At 42.4% G+C, this 16,970-nt stretch overlaps 1 protein-coding gene across 3 annotated transcripts in view; it reads left to right on the plus strand.

Annotated features, from left to right (window-relative positions):
• The first annotated feature begins 4,381 nt into the window (after positions 1–4,381).
• LOC126412813 (cytochrome P450 4C1-like) overlaps positions 4,382–16,970 on the plus strand; it is a 510,424-nt gene continuing 497,835 nt past the window's right edge. For all 3 annotated transcript variants that reach the window (XM_050082602.1, XM_050082601.1, XM_050082600.1), the window contains exon 1: positions 4,382–4,600. In XM_050082602.1, coding sequence (XP_049938559.1) covers positions 4,435–4,600 — 166 coding nt within the window. In that variant the 5' untranslated portion in view covers positions 4,382–4,434. The remainder of the gene's footprint in view (positions 4,601–16,970) is intronic.

The raw sequence follows: 16,970 nt of genomic DNA on the forward strand, positions 1-16,970 counted from the left end.
AACGTGTTCGGGTGACTGGATGTCACTTGTGTCATACGTCTGTACGCGAGATTTCCACACTCCTAAACATCCCTAGTTCCACTGTTTCCGATGTGATAGTGAAGTGGAAACGCGAAGGGACACGTACACCACAAAAGCCTACAGGCCGACCCCGTCTGTTGACTGACAGAGGTCGCCGACAGTTGAAGAGGGTCGCAATGTACAATAGGCAGACATCTATTCAAACCATCACACAGGAATTCCAAACTGCATCAGGATACACTGCAAGTACTACGACAGTTAGGCGGGAGGTGAGAAAACTTGGATTTCATAGTCGAGCGGCTCCTCATACTCCACACATCATGCCAGTAAATGCCATACAACGCCTCGCTTGGTGTAAGGAGGTTAAACATTGGACGACTGAACAATGGAAAAACGTTGTGTGGAGTGATGAATCACGGTACACAATGTAGCGATCTGATGGCAGAGTGTGGCTATGGCGAATGCCCGGTGAACGTCATCTGCCAGCATGTGTAGTGCCAACAGTAAAATTCGGAAGCGGTGGTTGTAACGCCGGAAATGCATATCCTCCTATTTCCATCTATTGTACTGTAAATTTTTTCCTTATTTTGTTACCTGAATATATGACATTTCTGTGCCTTTATATATTGTAATTGTTTTACTATTTGTATATATATATTTATGCATTTATGTCGATGTATAATTGATTTGTTGTGTAAAGATTATTTGTATTTATACGCTGGGTCTGGCCTAGGGAAAACTATACTATCGAACGAATACATCGACAGGTCGTGTGGAGAACGAAAGTGTTTAGGGTCTTTGGTAGTGTTAACTCTGTCGCGTGGAGCGCGGGCAGAAAGGGAGTCTGGCGGGAGTAGCGAGTGGAGCAGGTGTGTGGTGTGAAGCTCCCGCGAGTTGCCGCGCTTTCGGGGTTTGGCAGCATGTAATTGCGCTCGACTTGCGATGATAGTTTCGGACATGGTGTCGCGGAGGGGAAGCATTAGCTGGCGCACATCAAGAGCCCGTTTCGTCTGGTGACCGTGTCGAGAAGAAGGCGCGCCAACATCCAGCTTCTGCAACAGCGACGGCCGACAATGAGTGACTGTCGCCACCTCCTCGATAGACGACTTCAAACCTTCAATCAACCAACAAGGAAGACTAAAAGCACGTAAAGTTTCAGAACTGTATGGCAGACCTCAGCTTTTCAAACTGTTCCATTTGCCTCGCAAAATTACAGCAACTTAGCATGAACTTTTGTTGCTCATTGTCCCAATTGCATTACCAAGCAGGGTCCCTTCCTTTTCCGAAATGAACCCGAGTGTCGTTGAAATTCAAACGCCAGCATAATTCAATTTCACTGCTTTAATTTCAAAGTTCAGTTTAAGTATTCGTAGCTGGCTACAATATTTAGATTACGCAAGCACAAATTAAGAGTGCGAGTTTTGTTACCGTATTTTAGCTTACCTGTGACTGCAGCTCAGCTTGGTACGTACTAAATTTTACTATTGTTAATTGTTCAGAACCATTTAATTCAAGTTCAAAGTTAAATCTCTTATTTCTAAATTGCGTAGATTCAAGTAGCTTTTGAAATTATTGTTGAGGTAGTCCAAGGCTAACCGTATTTTACTGAATTTCGATGTGCTTCAGAAAGAAAGCTCACTATTAACTTCAGTCAATAAATTAACTTTCAGGTTTCCGGTTTTATTAATTCTTTTGCTAAATTAAGTCAGAGTGCAGCGAAAGTTATTACTTCTGACAAACTTTCAGTTTTCACACTACACGTGTCAACCTTCAGTTGCCACGCTTCTAGTGCTAATTATATGTGTAATTACCTTTCTTTTTCAGTTACTATAGTAATTGTCCTTAGGACTGGCGACCGTAATTTCCCCCAAATCTCAAATATCTAATTACCGCTAGTTAATTGTTAACGTAACGGCCGCACATTTACTTTCTTCATTAACTTTACCCCTTTTCAAAATTAATTTCCACCAGTTTCATTTGCATTTTTCCTTTCATTTAGATGTAACCCTTTCCTCCCTCTTTACCGACAGATTAACTTCGGTGACGATTGCTTTTCCCAAATTTCCATTAGGTACACGCGGTTTAATTTTTCACTGTCATTGAGGTCGATAAGTGAGGGGGAGGTTACATGGTGTTATGGTGTGTTCGTGTTTTTCATGGAGGAGGCTGACACCCCTCGTTGTTTTGCATGGCACTATCACAGTACAGGCCTGCATTGATGTTTTAAACACCTTCTTGCTTCCCGCAGTTGAAGAGCAATTCGGGGATGGCGACTGCATCTCTGCACACGATCGAGCACCTGTTCATAATGTCTGGCATGTAGCGGAGTGGTTAGACGACTATAACATCATTGTCATGGACTGGCCTGCACAGAGTCCTGACCTGAATCCTATAGAACACCTTTGGGATGGTTTGTAACGCCGACTTTTTGCCAGGCCTCGTCAGCCGACATCGATACCTCTCCTCAGTGCAGCACTCCGTGAAGACTGGGCTGCCATTCCGCAAGAAACGTTCCAGCATCTGATTGAACGTATGCCTGTGAGAGTGGAAACCACCATATAGGCTAAGGGTGGGCCAACACCATATTGAATTCCAGCATTACTGATGAAGGTCGCCACAAGCTTGTAAGTCTTTTTCTGCCAGGTGTCCGGATACTTTTGATCACATAGTGTACATAATGAACACAAGAGTGCAGGTTGTAGACGTTGTTGATAATACACGAAAGTTCGGGTGTGACCATGAGTCGTGCTCGGATAGCCTAATGGTAAGGCGACCTCTCTCGGTAAGCGCGAAATCCGGGTTTTCATTGTCATCAATCCATAATACAGCTAATGATTGTCTATATTCGCAAATGCAGATGGCTTCCATGTATTGTATAACGACTGTTATCACAATGTGTCTGTTCCTTCGGACATGCATGAACATGCAAAGGAACTTTGCATCGTAGTTCCGGACAAGACAGGCAATACCCTATCGTACCGTCGTTTTAGAATAAGCGTAAACAGAATCGCCAACATTTTCAATGACGATACACATGTTTTAAGTTAATATTAAAGAAAATAATTTTGCTATGTTTTCTCTAATTGTGCACGCCTGTGTTCGTGCGCGTGCGCGCACATGCGTGAATGTGTGTGTTTGTATGTGAGTGTGTGTGTGTTATTGTCTCGTCGTGTTTTAAAGTGTTTATTTTTTCTGAAGACAATGTCGTAGTTCTGTATATACTATAGAATTAAGACTTTGCATTTGCAGGCTTTGGGGGAAACAATATTCACCGTTTTCAACTCGTTTTTTTTTTTCTTTTCCATAGCCTCCGCCGCTTTGTCAGGTGCACCAAATTTTTCAGTGTTACGGATTTTGTGTGATCTCTCAGGTATATTAGGAGTGATTGATTAATCCTAGAACACTAAAGAGAGGAAAATATTACATGGTTACCAAACCAACGTTAATTGTACTGCTCCATATTTTATTCAAAGTAATAATTAACAGTTTACGCACTAGTTAATTACAGTTACAGGGTCGGCAATGATACATCCATACAAAGTAAGAGTACCAAATGTCCTGCTTTACACCAGTGATACTCAAGCTGGTCTGGTCCATGCTACTACTGGGTGTTCCAGCTGTCGTGGCGGTCGGCACACAGCAAGGATTTTAAAATAATTTTCATTAGATTTCCATAAAATTTCGATATAAAATATTTCGTAAGTAATTATTATTATATGCTTTAACTTGCTGTATCTCTAATTTATAAATTTTGTGAAGTTAACTTACATTCTCGACTAGTAAATCGTCATTCCTATGGAAAGAGTGAGCGGTTGAACAATTTTACAATTTTAGGCACAAAAGTGGATGGTAGGTGAAACAGCCCGACAACGTGTTTTACACCCAGCGAGATGGCACGGTGTTTAACACGCTGGACTCGCATTCGATAGGACGACGGTTCGAACCCGCGTCCGCCCAATCTCATTTTGGTTTTCCATGATTTCCCTAAATCGCTTCGGTGTGGGGCCGCGGTGGGGTGAGTGGACTGCTGTAGCCTGTTGTGGGGTTGTGCACCACTGAGGGCTACGGCGGCGACGAAGCCTCTCAGTCGTTTCTAGGTCCCCAGTTCAATACAATGCAATACAATACAATCTAGGTTAAATACTGTGCGAGTTAACACAGTCTGAAATTAGTGTGTGTGTGTGTGTGTGTGTGTGTGTGGGAGCGCGCGTGTGTGTGATTCAGTGCGTGCGTGTTTTGTACGATGACCTTGTGAGAAAATAAGGATGTTCGTACGATTGCGTGACAGAAAATGATTATGGCAGCCAAGGCACGGAATTGCGGCGTTCAGGAAACATCGGGCAGTCCTGGAGTCGTTGACAGTACGAGCTGGAGGCACGGCTGGGCCACAGCAGCTGCGCAGAGTACTGTAGAATGCTGACAGTGACGGGCCTGTTGGCGGCGGTGGTGGTGTTCGCCGTCTCGGCGATGCTACTCTCCCGCAGGTGGCGCGTCTGGAGGGACGTGGAGCGTATCCCGGGCGACCTAGCCCTGCCCTTCCTGGGCAACACCTACGTCTTGTTCTACACGCCTCGCGAAGGTAAGCTACAGCTTCACCGAGGAATTTTGCATCAAGGCGGAACTGCTGCACGCATTCAAATACCATAGTAGCGAACCCAGCATTGCTTCGCAATTGCTAAATATGTATGGGAATTTTATATACGTCCTGATCTCCTTATCCTCATCACACTCTCCCTGTCCATTTTCTTCCCCTTCCCCTCTCTCTCCACCTCCTCCTCCCTTCTCTCTCTCTCTCTCTCTCTCTCTCTCTCTCTCTCTCTCTCTCTCTCTCTCACACACACACACACACACACACACACACACACACACATACACCATGAGCCTTGTTTGGTAGTATTGCAAACGAAACCACGACTGGGGAATGAAGACACTTAAAATGAATTGGTAAATTAGTTGGGATCGTTAATGTAAGGGGTACAGGAGAGACCTGTCCTGCTGCTAGATCTGTGAGGATAGTTTCAATAGAAATATTTCTCATAGTTTTAATCCGCGAAAGGGTAGCACTGATAATTTTCGGGTGACTGAGATTCTATAGCAGTATATTAAAAAAAAATACAGCCAATGTCTCTGTCAGAACGTTTATTAGAGCACGGCGTAAACGTTTGAAATAAATTGCTTAAGAAGCTCTTCAGATTTTTGCTAGCAAAGTTTCCTGTTTACATATTACACGTATATTTATTTAAAACGTATTTAAAAGTAACTAGCCTATGTCCATCCAAGAGTTTATTAGAGTATCATGTACTAATGGGAAATAAGTTGGTCAAGAGCTTTTCGAGATTTTTACTAATAACGTTTCCCATTTATGTATTACATACGTATTTTCTACAATATATATTTAAAAATATGTAGACTTTGCTAGTCTACACATTTATATTTTTCTGATTGTGACTGAAAAATGATTTCTTTTAGAGAAATATTCCTTGGATTTAAATAAACACGACATGGAAAAGGGTGAGGCACAGATAACGGGATATGTTAAGACCGGATACTTCGGTTTGAAAATTGTATTCAAAATAAAGTTTCAGTTTCACAGAATCTGATATGGAACATTTTAAATTAACTTCAAAATCAGAGAACTACCCAACTATTCTACAATTCTCACTTACTGTCGTAATTAAAAATACTTGGATTGTTACATGAGAAAAAGTCTGACATCGTTGGAGAAAACAGATTCAAAATTTAACTTGTCTGAATCAGGATTAGAAAACACACAAAATATTACAAATCGGATATACTGAATCAACCTGCACATTGAATCTGATGGAAAATACTTGGTTCTTACATTCAAGGGTCAGCATTGTAAAAGTCATCCAAATCCACATATCGCATTCCTGCACGCTCCTAAATATACATATTTCTTCCAGTTGCTTTCCCTTTGAGTTAAAGCACAAATTCATTACTCTTCTATAGTTGCCATGGACTATTGTCAATACTTGTTAACGATCAGTATCAGTTCAATAGTGGATAATCTTATAGCCTCACAAGTTATTATTTTCATGCGTCCATAGACCACCAAGTGAATTCTCACAGGTAGCCACTAGCTTTAAGTCTTACATCGTACTTATAACAGAGTGCAACGGCAACTGCAACTGCGCTCGAGAGCTCCTACTCACAGTCAATTCTGCCACTCAGTGGTGTCAAAGATACAATCTTTTCTACATATGACAGTCGTTTCAGGCCATTTTTCATGAATTATATTACAAAATCGGGCTCCACGTACATGTGGACCCCTCACACAACTTTAAGCTGCAACTTATCTTTACATAGTAGTATAGATTTGTCTACAGTTGTACTGCAAGTCTTATATTAGTAAAACGTGATTAAAGAAGGAAATACTTCCGTTACCAATGTCCAGTGTGTCGAAGTATGTGATCAGTTTGAAGGATTATCTGAAGACCTCGGATTTTTATGACGTTAAAGTACAATCGATGAGAAAGTGTGATATTGCGTGCAAAATGTCCATGGTGTCCTTCACTCATGTTACTTGACAGTTCCAGGATAAATCTAGGAATGGCAAACACTGTTTATGTAATGTCTAACTTCAGAAATTATGTCTCTGCTACAGGTCATTTACACTTGTCTCGAAATAAATGAGATTTCTCTTCTTTTGGCAACTGTCATAGGGAGTATATGCAAGAGGCATGCTCGCATTATACAAGAGACATCGTTCAATATGTGCGCTGTATTAACATATATCCAGTGTTGCCGACATTGGGATACAGAGGAATATTCTACACCAGTCGTCGGCTTTGGCCAGTGACATAGGAAACATTCGACAAACGCCGTAAATAACATCCCGAGATTTTTGCTAACAACGCTTCATCTTTACGTATTACACGTATATTTATTTAAAATATATTTAAGAATAAGTAGCCTATGTCCATCCGAAACGTGATATGAGTGGCTGTGTTTTCAGACGGTCTAAGCCACAGATCAGTCTGGCACCACGAACAGATATTTTTCTCTTAACATGCGTTGGCTTCGCCGATTAACAATCAAACTGTGAACCACCACTAAGTGACGTCAGTGCAGCCATATACGTCACTGGTCAATGCCGGTGACTAGTATCGAATATTCCTCTTGTACCGTACATTGTTTCAAGAGAATCATCGTAGTGCCATATCTCCTCAAGATTAGCACTCAGAAAGCAAAAAATATAAAAGAAGTGTAGTGGGGCAGTACACCTGAGATTTGGGAAAAAATATATTTTTTGTATTATATTCTAAGCACTACAATTAACGCGAAGTGTCGTGAGACACTCAAAAATGCCAGAATGAACTGCGTCCACACCCATCATGTTGACTGTAGTTTTATGGTTTTTCATATACACAAATGCAAACAAATGCACAATTTCTTGCCCATTTCTGCTACCAATGGAAAATGTAGGTGTTAAAGGAAAGATTACATACCTCCTAGTAAGTTATGAGAGCTGCATAGCCATGACATGTCAGACACACACACACACACACACACACACACACACACACACACACATACATACACACAAGAAAAGCCAGCATATTCAAGACGAACATTTGAATTCTGCCTGTTACGTTCATATTGGGAAAATGTCTTTTTGGAGGAAGTGCAATGAAAATCTGACGTTTTGCTGAATCAATGTTTGATGTACAAAGATAAACACTTAGTTTTGCTATTTGTTTCTCTAAAAACAGTGTATTTCTTACTGATGATGAGTTACACGACCAGTAATACTAAAAGGCGTTATTAGTGACAAAGTCAATATTAAAGCAGCAACCACACAGATTTTGACCAGTTAAACTTTCCAGAACTAACCTCTTGACAATGAAGTACTCAGTTAAGCGAATCATCCTCCTTTAACGTAACTTTTCATGCGGTAGTGAATGTTTCGTGACTAGGGGCATAATAGTAAACTAAAACTGGGTGCTGGTAGATGCAGTACTATGTACAAAATTGTGATGTGCAGTTGGCTCAAGGACAAAACAATGGTTCATACATCTATTAATGTAGGCTGTATCCTACTGTCAATCACAGGTTTTAAGATGCGATGGGATCTGAGATTTTAGACACTTTGTAAGCCCACCGTGTATGTGAAAAAAAAAAGCAGTTGTGTTGTCTTCTTATGCCACATTCAGCAACCGGTTCCGTGTAATGTGCTGTGTATACTGATTCTCAGGTATGAGTGTAGAAATGCATGGCACTTCCAACAAAACAAAGCACTGTGCCGTTAGTAATACACAACTTTACAATTAAATTGAAGTATTGCTGCAAATGGATCCATTTTACCGAGAAAATGTTTGATAGATGTAGAAGAAATTGCAAAGACTCGAAATATGCAAATTTTTTGTGGTATCTTTGAAAATAGTTTCCCGAAACATAGAAGTACTAATGAATCGTACTTCTGCTGTGTATGACTGAGGTATGTCCTGTTTCTACACATGTTGTGTCGTTTCAGCCTTCGGAAATGTTCAATCCTTGGAAATGAGTTGTCCACAGAGGAACCCTTATCACAAGATATACGGACAATCGAAGTTCTTCTAGAACTGAGAGTACTTTACAACTTTCTGATATCGAACTTACTTTCGGTAATTAATTGGACTACGCATCTCATATGCAATAATAACTGATTATAGTAAGTTTCCCTATCTTCAGTACCTCACCGGTTACTCAGAAAAGGAGCGTACTGCGCATAGCTGTAGCTTACGCTTGTGAGAGGAGTTAGAAATGTAGCAGTGATGTAATTTAGCCAATAAAAAACATCCTAAGATGCTGGTTATTGTGAGAAAACTGCAGAAGAGTACAATATGAGAAGTTACGTGTCAGTAAGGGAATGAATGTCACCGTTTGATGTCCCGTTGGTGTCAAGACTTATTCGAGGCGGACCAGTAACTCACACTCGACAAAGGATGGGAAACGGGATCCCCAGTGGCCTCTGTGAAGTAAGTCTCAGGCATTTAGCCTCGATGGTTTGAAGGCACCAACCAGGGACTAGATCAGGCTGACTGAACAACGGATTGAAGGTTTCCACTTACAGACTACAGTTTCTTAGTGCGCCACGTCGATCCATTGGAAACGAGCCAAGTGAGGATACTACCGGAATTGAAGAATCTTCGCAAAAGAAGGCACATTTGTAACTAAAACCAGAAAGGAAAAAAAAAAGATAGCTCTGTACTGTCCTTTAGTACACAAGACATGAGCTTACCGAGTATAGTACCAGACTTGGGACTGAATTCAGTACTTCCTAGCAGACAGAACACAATACTATGTTGCTAACGTGGCAATACCGACCAGGGTAAAAGTAATGTCGGGAGTACCGCAGGGAACTTTTATGCGGACATTAATATTCATAACATATATAAATGATGTAGTTCGGAGTTGCATGAAGCTGTTCGCAGACAGTTCTGCTGTATACAGTAAGGTCAGCATGAAACAGAGCAAGATGGAATCTCCTATCTGCTCTTACTGGACCCCTCCTAATAATTTTTTTTTCTTTCACCGGTTTTCAATTTACGTACATTTTCTAACCAATACACGTGTGGTAGGTGCTCAAATACTTCAAAACATAACCTAAGCTTTTTCCTACGATGGTTCATTATGCAAGGTATTATTTTCACTGTGCTGATTCCAATGACGCATCTAGTTCTACTGGAAACCTTGTAAATGAAAAGACAAAATTCACTTAACGTTTTACTCCACTGTATTCATGGACACAGTGACACCACTCATTAGAGAGACTGCCATTTCGACTTTTCAGTGACGTACTTCAATTGCTGTGAAACTAATTAACGTACAAGATAATTAACATTTTCCATTGCACATTTTGCTGCAGTGCTTGTTAAAATGACTCAAATGGCTCTGAGCACTATGGGACTTAACATCTGTGGTCATCAGTCCCCTAGAACTTAAAACTACTTAAACATAACTAACCTAAGGACATCACACACATCCATGCCCGAGACAGGATTCGAACCTGCGACCGTAGCAGCCGCGCGGTTCCGGACTGAGCGCCTAGAACCGCGAGACCACCGCGGCCGGCAGTGCTTGTTAGATCCTGGCCTTAGCCATTATACTTCTGTTGACCTGAATTTTATACACAAGCTGAGATATTTCACTAATTAATTAAGCCATAATTTAAGATTTTTGTGTAATTCACCGTAATTTTTAATGCGGCACTTGTAATTCTAACAAGGGAACCTCCCCATCGCACCCCCCTCAGATTTAGTTATAAGTTGGCACAGTGGATGGATCTTGAAAAACTGAACACAGATCAATCGAGAAAACAGGAAGAAGTTGTGTGTAACTATGAAAAAATAAGCAAAATATACAAACTGAGTAGTCCATGGGCAACATAGGTCACATCAAGGATAATCTGCGCTCCGGAGCACCGTGGTCCCGTGGTTAGCGTGAGCAGCCGCGGAACGAGAGGTCCTTGGTTCAAGTCTTCCCTCCACTGAAAATTTTAAATTTTTATTTTCAGACTGTTATCAGAGTTCAGGCACACACACATAATCAACTTCGCTCCCCAAAATTCCAGGACATGTTCAGATTTGCTTGGACATATGCAGGATTTGACGGTCTACACACGGAAAAATTTGAAAACGTTAAAAACATATGTTTTGACAGAGCACAGAGAAAACTGTGCGACTGTGAAACTGTTGCATTCATTTGTTGCAGTTTATGTGACACACTCTTACGTTTTCATCACTTTTTTGGGAGTGATTATCACATCAACAAGAAAATATAAACCGGGCAAGGTAGAAGAATCTTTTTACCCATTCGCCAAGTGTGCAAAGGGGGGTCGATAACATATTCCTGTCACGTGACGCACATGCCGTCACCAGTGTCGTATAGAATACATCAGACATGTTTTCCTGGATCAAATGTTTCCGTTTCCCATTGGAGAGGCACGTCCTTGCGTCTACTAATCGCATAGTTTTGCGGTGCGGTCGCAAAACACAGACACTAAACTTATTACAGTGAACAGAGACGTCAACGAACGAACGGACAGATCATAACTTCGCAAAAATAAAGTAAGTAAAGTTTTCGCTCGAGGGAAGACTTGAACCAAGGACCTCTCGCTCCGCAGCTGCTCACGCTAACCACCGGACCACTAGGCTCCTGTGCTTACATTATCATTGATGTGGCCTATGTCTCCCATGGACTACTCTGTCTGTATATTTTGTTTATTTTTTCGTAATTCCACACAACTTCTTCCTGTTTTCTCGCTCGATCTGTGTTCAGTTTTTCAAGGCCTATCCACTGTGCCAAATTATAACTAAATCTGAGGGGGGTGCGATGGGGAGGTTCCCTTGTAAGTAGGGTATTTCAAATACGGATGCATAAACTGGTTTCACAAACTTTTCTAATTTCCCAAACCAACACACATTTCACAAACCGAGCTACTCTTAATAATTATAGTAGAGAAATCTAGCTTAGTCATTTTTTAAATGATTATGTAGTTTTTGAGATCGCAGTATGTTTATACGCCAATCTTTAATTAGTCAGACGTAACCCTCCACAATAGTCCCAGGCGAACTATTAAATGGGAAACATCTCTGTCGATATTCACAATTGATCTACGCGAGATCTCGAGGAACTACGGCTAGGCTGGAAAATGTTAAAGATGATAACTGAGTCCGCACATAAACATCGATCAGGCAGCACTTTAAAGTTATCATCTATTTATTTTGCGTGAGTGTCTGTGTGTCAACTAAACACATATCCGTGTTTTATTGTCTGTCACGGTACAACCTAGTGTTTTTAGTAACTGTCTAGTTCGATACCGACTTGAGAACGTACATACGTCAGACTCCAAATAAAAGTGCGGAGTGATTGTTAACGGATAGTTTGGTACTGTGTCATAGGAGAGTGCGCATCTCTACTTCCATAAATATACTTAATGTGAAAACGAATTTGATCATCATAGCGTTTGTGTCGGCAAAAAATGTGGAAAAGAACCACGTCATTCGGAACTCTGTATAGTGTACATCACTTGCACAATTTCCAGAAGTCAATTTAAAGATGCCACGTAAGACGTTGACCACTAGGAATCCGGGGTTTAATGTATAATGCAGTTAGGTACTGTCGCAAGCCGACGGTAACGAAATGCAGAAAGGCCTATGGAGCATCGATGACTGGTGCAGTTGATTCTGAACGTAAATAAATCTAACGTACTGTGAGTAAGTAGGCGACGATATTTATTACCGTTCCATCACGCTACTGGTGATGAGTCAATGGAATTTGTAGCAACGTAAAATATGTAGCAGTAACTGCCTGGAGCAACCTAAATTTAATGGTTCAGTAACACTTTGTCACGCGAAGTGATACCAACGAGGAAATCAGAGGAATTACAGCTCAATCGAAGACTTGACGACAATTTCCCGGTGCGCCATTCTTTAATGGAACAGAAATTGTGAGAACGGATAGTGGTACTAGAATTACCCTCCGCCACACACTATAAGGCAGCTTATGGATTATAGCTGTACATGTAGATAAAACAGAAATAGACTGGTTGCGATTATTTCATGAATATCTAAAACATATTCGTTTTGTGAGGAACCAGTTTCGAGCAGAGGATGGAGTCTCGCGTTTAACTGAATCAAATCGCTCTGAGCACTATGGGACTTAACATCTGTGGTCATCAATCCCCTAGAACTTAGAACTACTTAAACCTAACTAACCTAAGGACATCATACATATCCATGCTCGAGGCAGGATTCGAACGTGCGACCGTAGTGGTCACGAGGTTCCAGACTGAAGTGCCCAGAACCGCACGGCCACACCGGCCGGCCGCGTTTAATTGAGCTGTGGAACATGGTCAGCTCATGTATGCTACAAAAGGTATAAAAATTTTAAATTTCAGTAACAGGGTGCTACTACAAGGGACGATGCGGCCTGCTGACATGATAGCTTTATCCTGTATACTGTGAAGGTCCAATAAATTGGCAAATGAGCAGTCTTGTTGCACACATTCACAGCTGTCGCTTGTCTGCGGAGTTCCCCCACCACTACGCCACGCTGTGTGTGTTTGACGAGGCGGAAAAGGGGAAACTGCGAAGACGCCGCATTTAGATGTCAATGCAACTGCCCTTTATTTATAGCACACTCAAGGCACAATGCAATTTTTATCTAGTATAAACTGTTGGCATACAGACAGACGCAGAACAATTTCGCAGATTTCCACAATAGGTTGCAACATACTCATGGTTTATTTAATTTCATAATAGAAAAAAGTCTTTTGTAGAAATATGTTGATCAAAATATTTTATCGCGTTGTAAACTTCTTATGGAGAATGGCAACTCTTGTCAAAGCAAAAGACATTGACTTCCTGTAAAGTTTTAATGTAAAAAAATGGTTCAAATGGCTCTAAGCACTACGGGACTTAACATCAGAGGTCATCAGTCCCTTAGAACTCAGAACTACTTAAACCTAACTAACCTAAGGACATCACACACATCCATGCCCGAGGCAGGATTAGCCGGCCGAAGTGGCCGTGCGGTTAAAGGCGCTGCAGTCTGGAACCGCAAGACCGCTACGGTCGCAGGTTCGAATCCTGCCTCGGGCATGGATGTTTGTGATGTCCTTAGGTTAGTTAGGTTTAACTAGTTCTAAGTTCTAGGGGACTAATGACCACAGCAGTTGAGTCCCATAGTGCTCAGAGCCATTTGAACCATTTTTTGAACCGAGGCAGGATTCGAACCTGCGACCGTAGCGGTGGCGTGGGTACAGACTGAAGCGCTTAGAACCGCTCGGCCACTTCGGCCGGCTTTTAATGTAAAAGATTCGTCTTTTAAACTGGCAGTACATCACACATGAATCAGTCCCATCTAAACATACACAGGGGTGCTTTCAACTGGAATAGCAAACAGTCTCGAAAACAGATGTAAGATTGGCAGTATCCTCAAAACGTTTAGAAAACTATCCTTGTAATTCTTCCAAGGCTACAATGAATTCTCCAGAACTCACAATGCGAGTTTCTCGTTAAATGCATCACCATCAAACCAGGCAGTTTTTTTCTCATTTTTGCACCCTGCTATGTCTTACTATAGGCAGTGTGAAGTCAAGTCCACATAAAGTGCGAGGACTGCAATCGATTACGAAAATTCTAATTTTCAGTACCGGTTTATTTTTATTTAATAAATTTAACAACAGTGGGCTTTAAAGCGAAAAATCGTTCCAGGCGTACCCATAGACTTAACCAGCGTACTTTGCAGCGATGCATAAAATCTCCATGCACTTCGTTCAATTCCACTGAAAACTGTTGGAACTGACAATGAAATAATGTGTGCAGCTTCAGAAAATTTATTTTTCGTACCACCATTTTCTTTGCTAGCTCCACGCCTGCAAATATAGCACAAAGTGCTGACTGATATACAGAACAATGACTCTCGCCTGTGATTGTTGCAACTTTCTGCTCTTTCATCATCAACTAAGTCTTTAATACGGTAAACAGATCCGCCACAGTTGTATAGTGCTTTCATTGACCGAAGTCTTACACGACAGAAGTCGCTATATACTACCGCGGTTTCTGGGTCCTAGTCACATCATCAGGTGTACCCGAAATGTAGCAGTAGTAGGACGTCATGTCCTTGCCCAGACAAGTATTGGTTGGTTGCTTGTTTTTGGAGAAGGAGACCAGACAGCGAGGTCATCGGTCTCATTGGATTAGGGAAGGACGGGGAAGGAAGTCGGCCGTGCCCTTTGAAAGGAACCATCCCGGCATTTACCTGGAGCGATTTAGGGAAATCACGGAAAACCTAAACCAGGATGGCCGGACGTGGGATTGAACCGTCGTCCTGCCGAATGCGAGTCCAGTGTGTAACCACTGCGCCACCTCGCTCGGTAGACAAGTATTAGGCAAACGTCTCCCGTATATAGAACGCCATAATAGCATCCTAAACGGCGGTTACACAGTTGAGTTATTTGCTGTCCCAATTTTGTATGCTATAATGGCGGCCAACCTACAGAGGATGTTTGCCTACTACTTGTTTGGTCATAGACATGACGTTCTAGTCCCCAAGGGCGCTCGCTGCTCTTTGGTGCGTTCGTGCTTGGCTATCACAGCGCCCAAGCCTTTGCAGCATCTTTTTCCCTTTCGTGCTCTATGTCTATCCTCTCGCTATTCTTTTTCCTCTCTCTTGATGAACATGTCTGACATGTTTTTGGGAATGTTTTCTACGTTTTCAGTAGCTGACATCAGAGTAGTCTCTCCACTGTTTTTCAATCCATTTTTTCTTTCTTTGTTCACCTTCTCTTATCCTTTCTCCGCTTCTCTTTTTCTTCTTCTTCCCTATGCGCTCCTGAAGGCCGGCCCACGCATCTGACGCGTAACAGGTGACCGGGTAACGCGTAATTCCCAGCCGTGAGTCCACAGGCAGGATTCGCACGTACCCTCTGGTACAAGCCAGGCCCAGGGAGGAGTGACTGCCTGAGCTGATTTGCTACCTTCCCAAATAGCCCTTTGGTCCCTCTCGCGTGTTCGGGAGGTGTGACCAGAAGTTTGAACAATCACCTCAGGCAGGTGCTCCAAGCTCTGAGAGGGAGGTCCCCAGTTGGAAGGAGTGCACCATCAGAGACGCTAGCAATCATGGTGGATTTGAAACTTCCTGGCAGATTAAAACTGTGTGCCGGACAGAGACTCGAACTCGGGACCTTTGCGTTTCTCGGGCAAGTGCTCTACCAACTGAGCTACACAAGCACGACTCACGCCTCGTCCTCACAGCTTTACTTCCGCCAGTACCTCGTCGTGCTTAGATAGCTCAGTTGGTAGAGCACTTGCTCGCGGAGGCAAAGGTCGCGAGTTCGGTCCGGCACAGAATTTTAATCCGCCAGGAAGTTTCATATCAGCGAACACCCCGCTGCAGAGTGAAAATCTCATTCATGGTGGATTTTCTCACATTGAGCCAATCATCATCTTCGCAGTCAACGTCAACCAAATGTGAACAGAATGAAGCTCATGATTCAATGATCCTCCCAGCTGCACCACGGTTCCTTGTGATTTCACGTACTGAAGATGGTCTGTCCTTTGCTACAGTAAATCCGTTAGGGATTATTCAGGAAGGTGTTGATGCAATTGCCGGCCCTGTGAAATCCTGCTCTCGTTTACGCAGTGGCACTTAGCTTTTTTAGACTACTTCTGATCCTCAAGCTCAACAACTGCTTGCTGCTGAGCTCCTCCATGGCTATCCTGCTTGTGTCGAGGCCTAAGGAACACTGAATTCTTCCCGTAGTAGTGATTGTACAATATAAGTGGGGATTCCCGTTTGAAATTTTAAAATTCCCTCCCGCCCCACTCCCATGGGGCCGGGGTGGCGGGCTAATTTTAGCACCAGCAGATGTCCCCCTCGAAAATAATTGACTTTGGATTGTACACATTATTGCGTGTGAAGATTGGTTTACTCTAGGCTGCTCTATGGTCAAACTGAGGCAGAGATTCAAGGTATCGTTGCAGTCACCGGGTGATGAAAAAGGTAGATGCATCCTTAGTGCCCACATGCACTCCTTTTCTCAATTTTGATAGAGTGGTGCTTCTGTCAAAGATCAAAGCAGATTATGAAGTTATCGTAGTCCAACCGACAATTCCGAACCCAATGTGCTGCTACTAGTGTCATCGTTTCAACCACACTCGAACATCCTGTTGACATCTGGCCAAATGTGTAACCTTTGGTTGGAATGCTCACAAGGTCAATTGTTCGCCTTCTCCTCTCCGCTGTATCAATTACAATGGAGACCATGCCGCCTCCTTTGGAGATTATTCTGTGTATCTCGATGAGCGGGCTGTCCAGGAGATTCGGCTGAAGGAAAAAGTGTCTTACCCGGTCGCTCGCAACTTGTTGGCTAGTCACAAACCCTGTGTTCTACCATGTGGCACTTACAGTGCTGTTCTTGCTACATCTCACACGCAGACCTG

Source organism: Schistocerca serialis, chromosome 7 (genome assembly GCF_023864345.2).
Source record: "Schistocerca serialis cubense isolate TAMUIC-IGC-003099 chromosome 7, iqSchSeri2.2, whole genome shotgun sequence".
NCBI classification, from domain to species: domain Eukaryota; kingdom Metazoa; phylum Arthropoda; class Insecta; order Orthoptera; family Acrididae; genus Schistocerca; species Schistocerca serialis.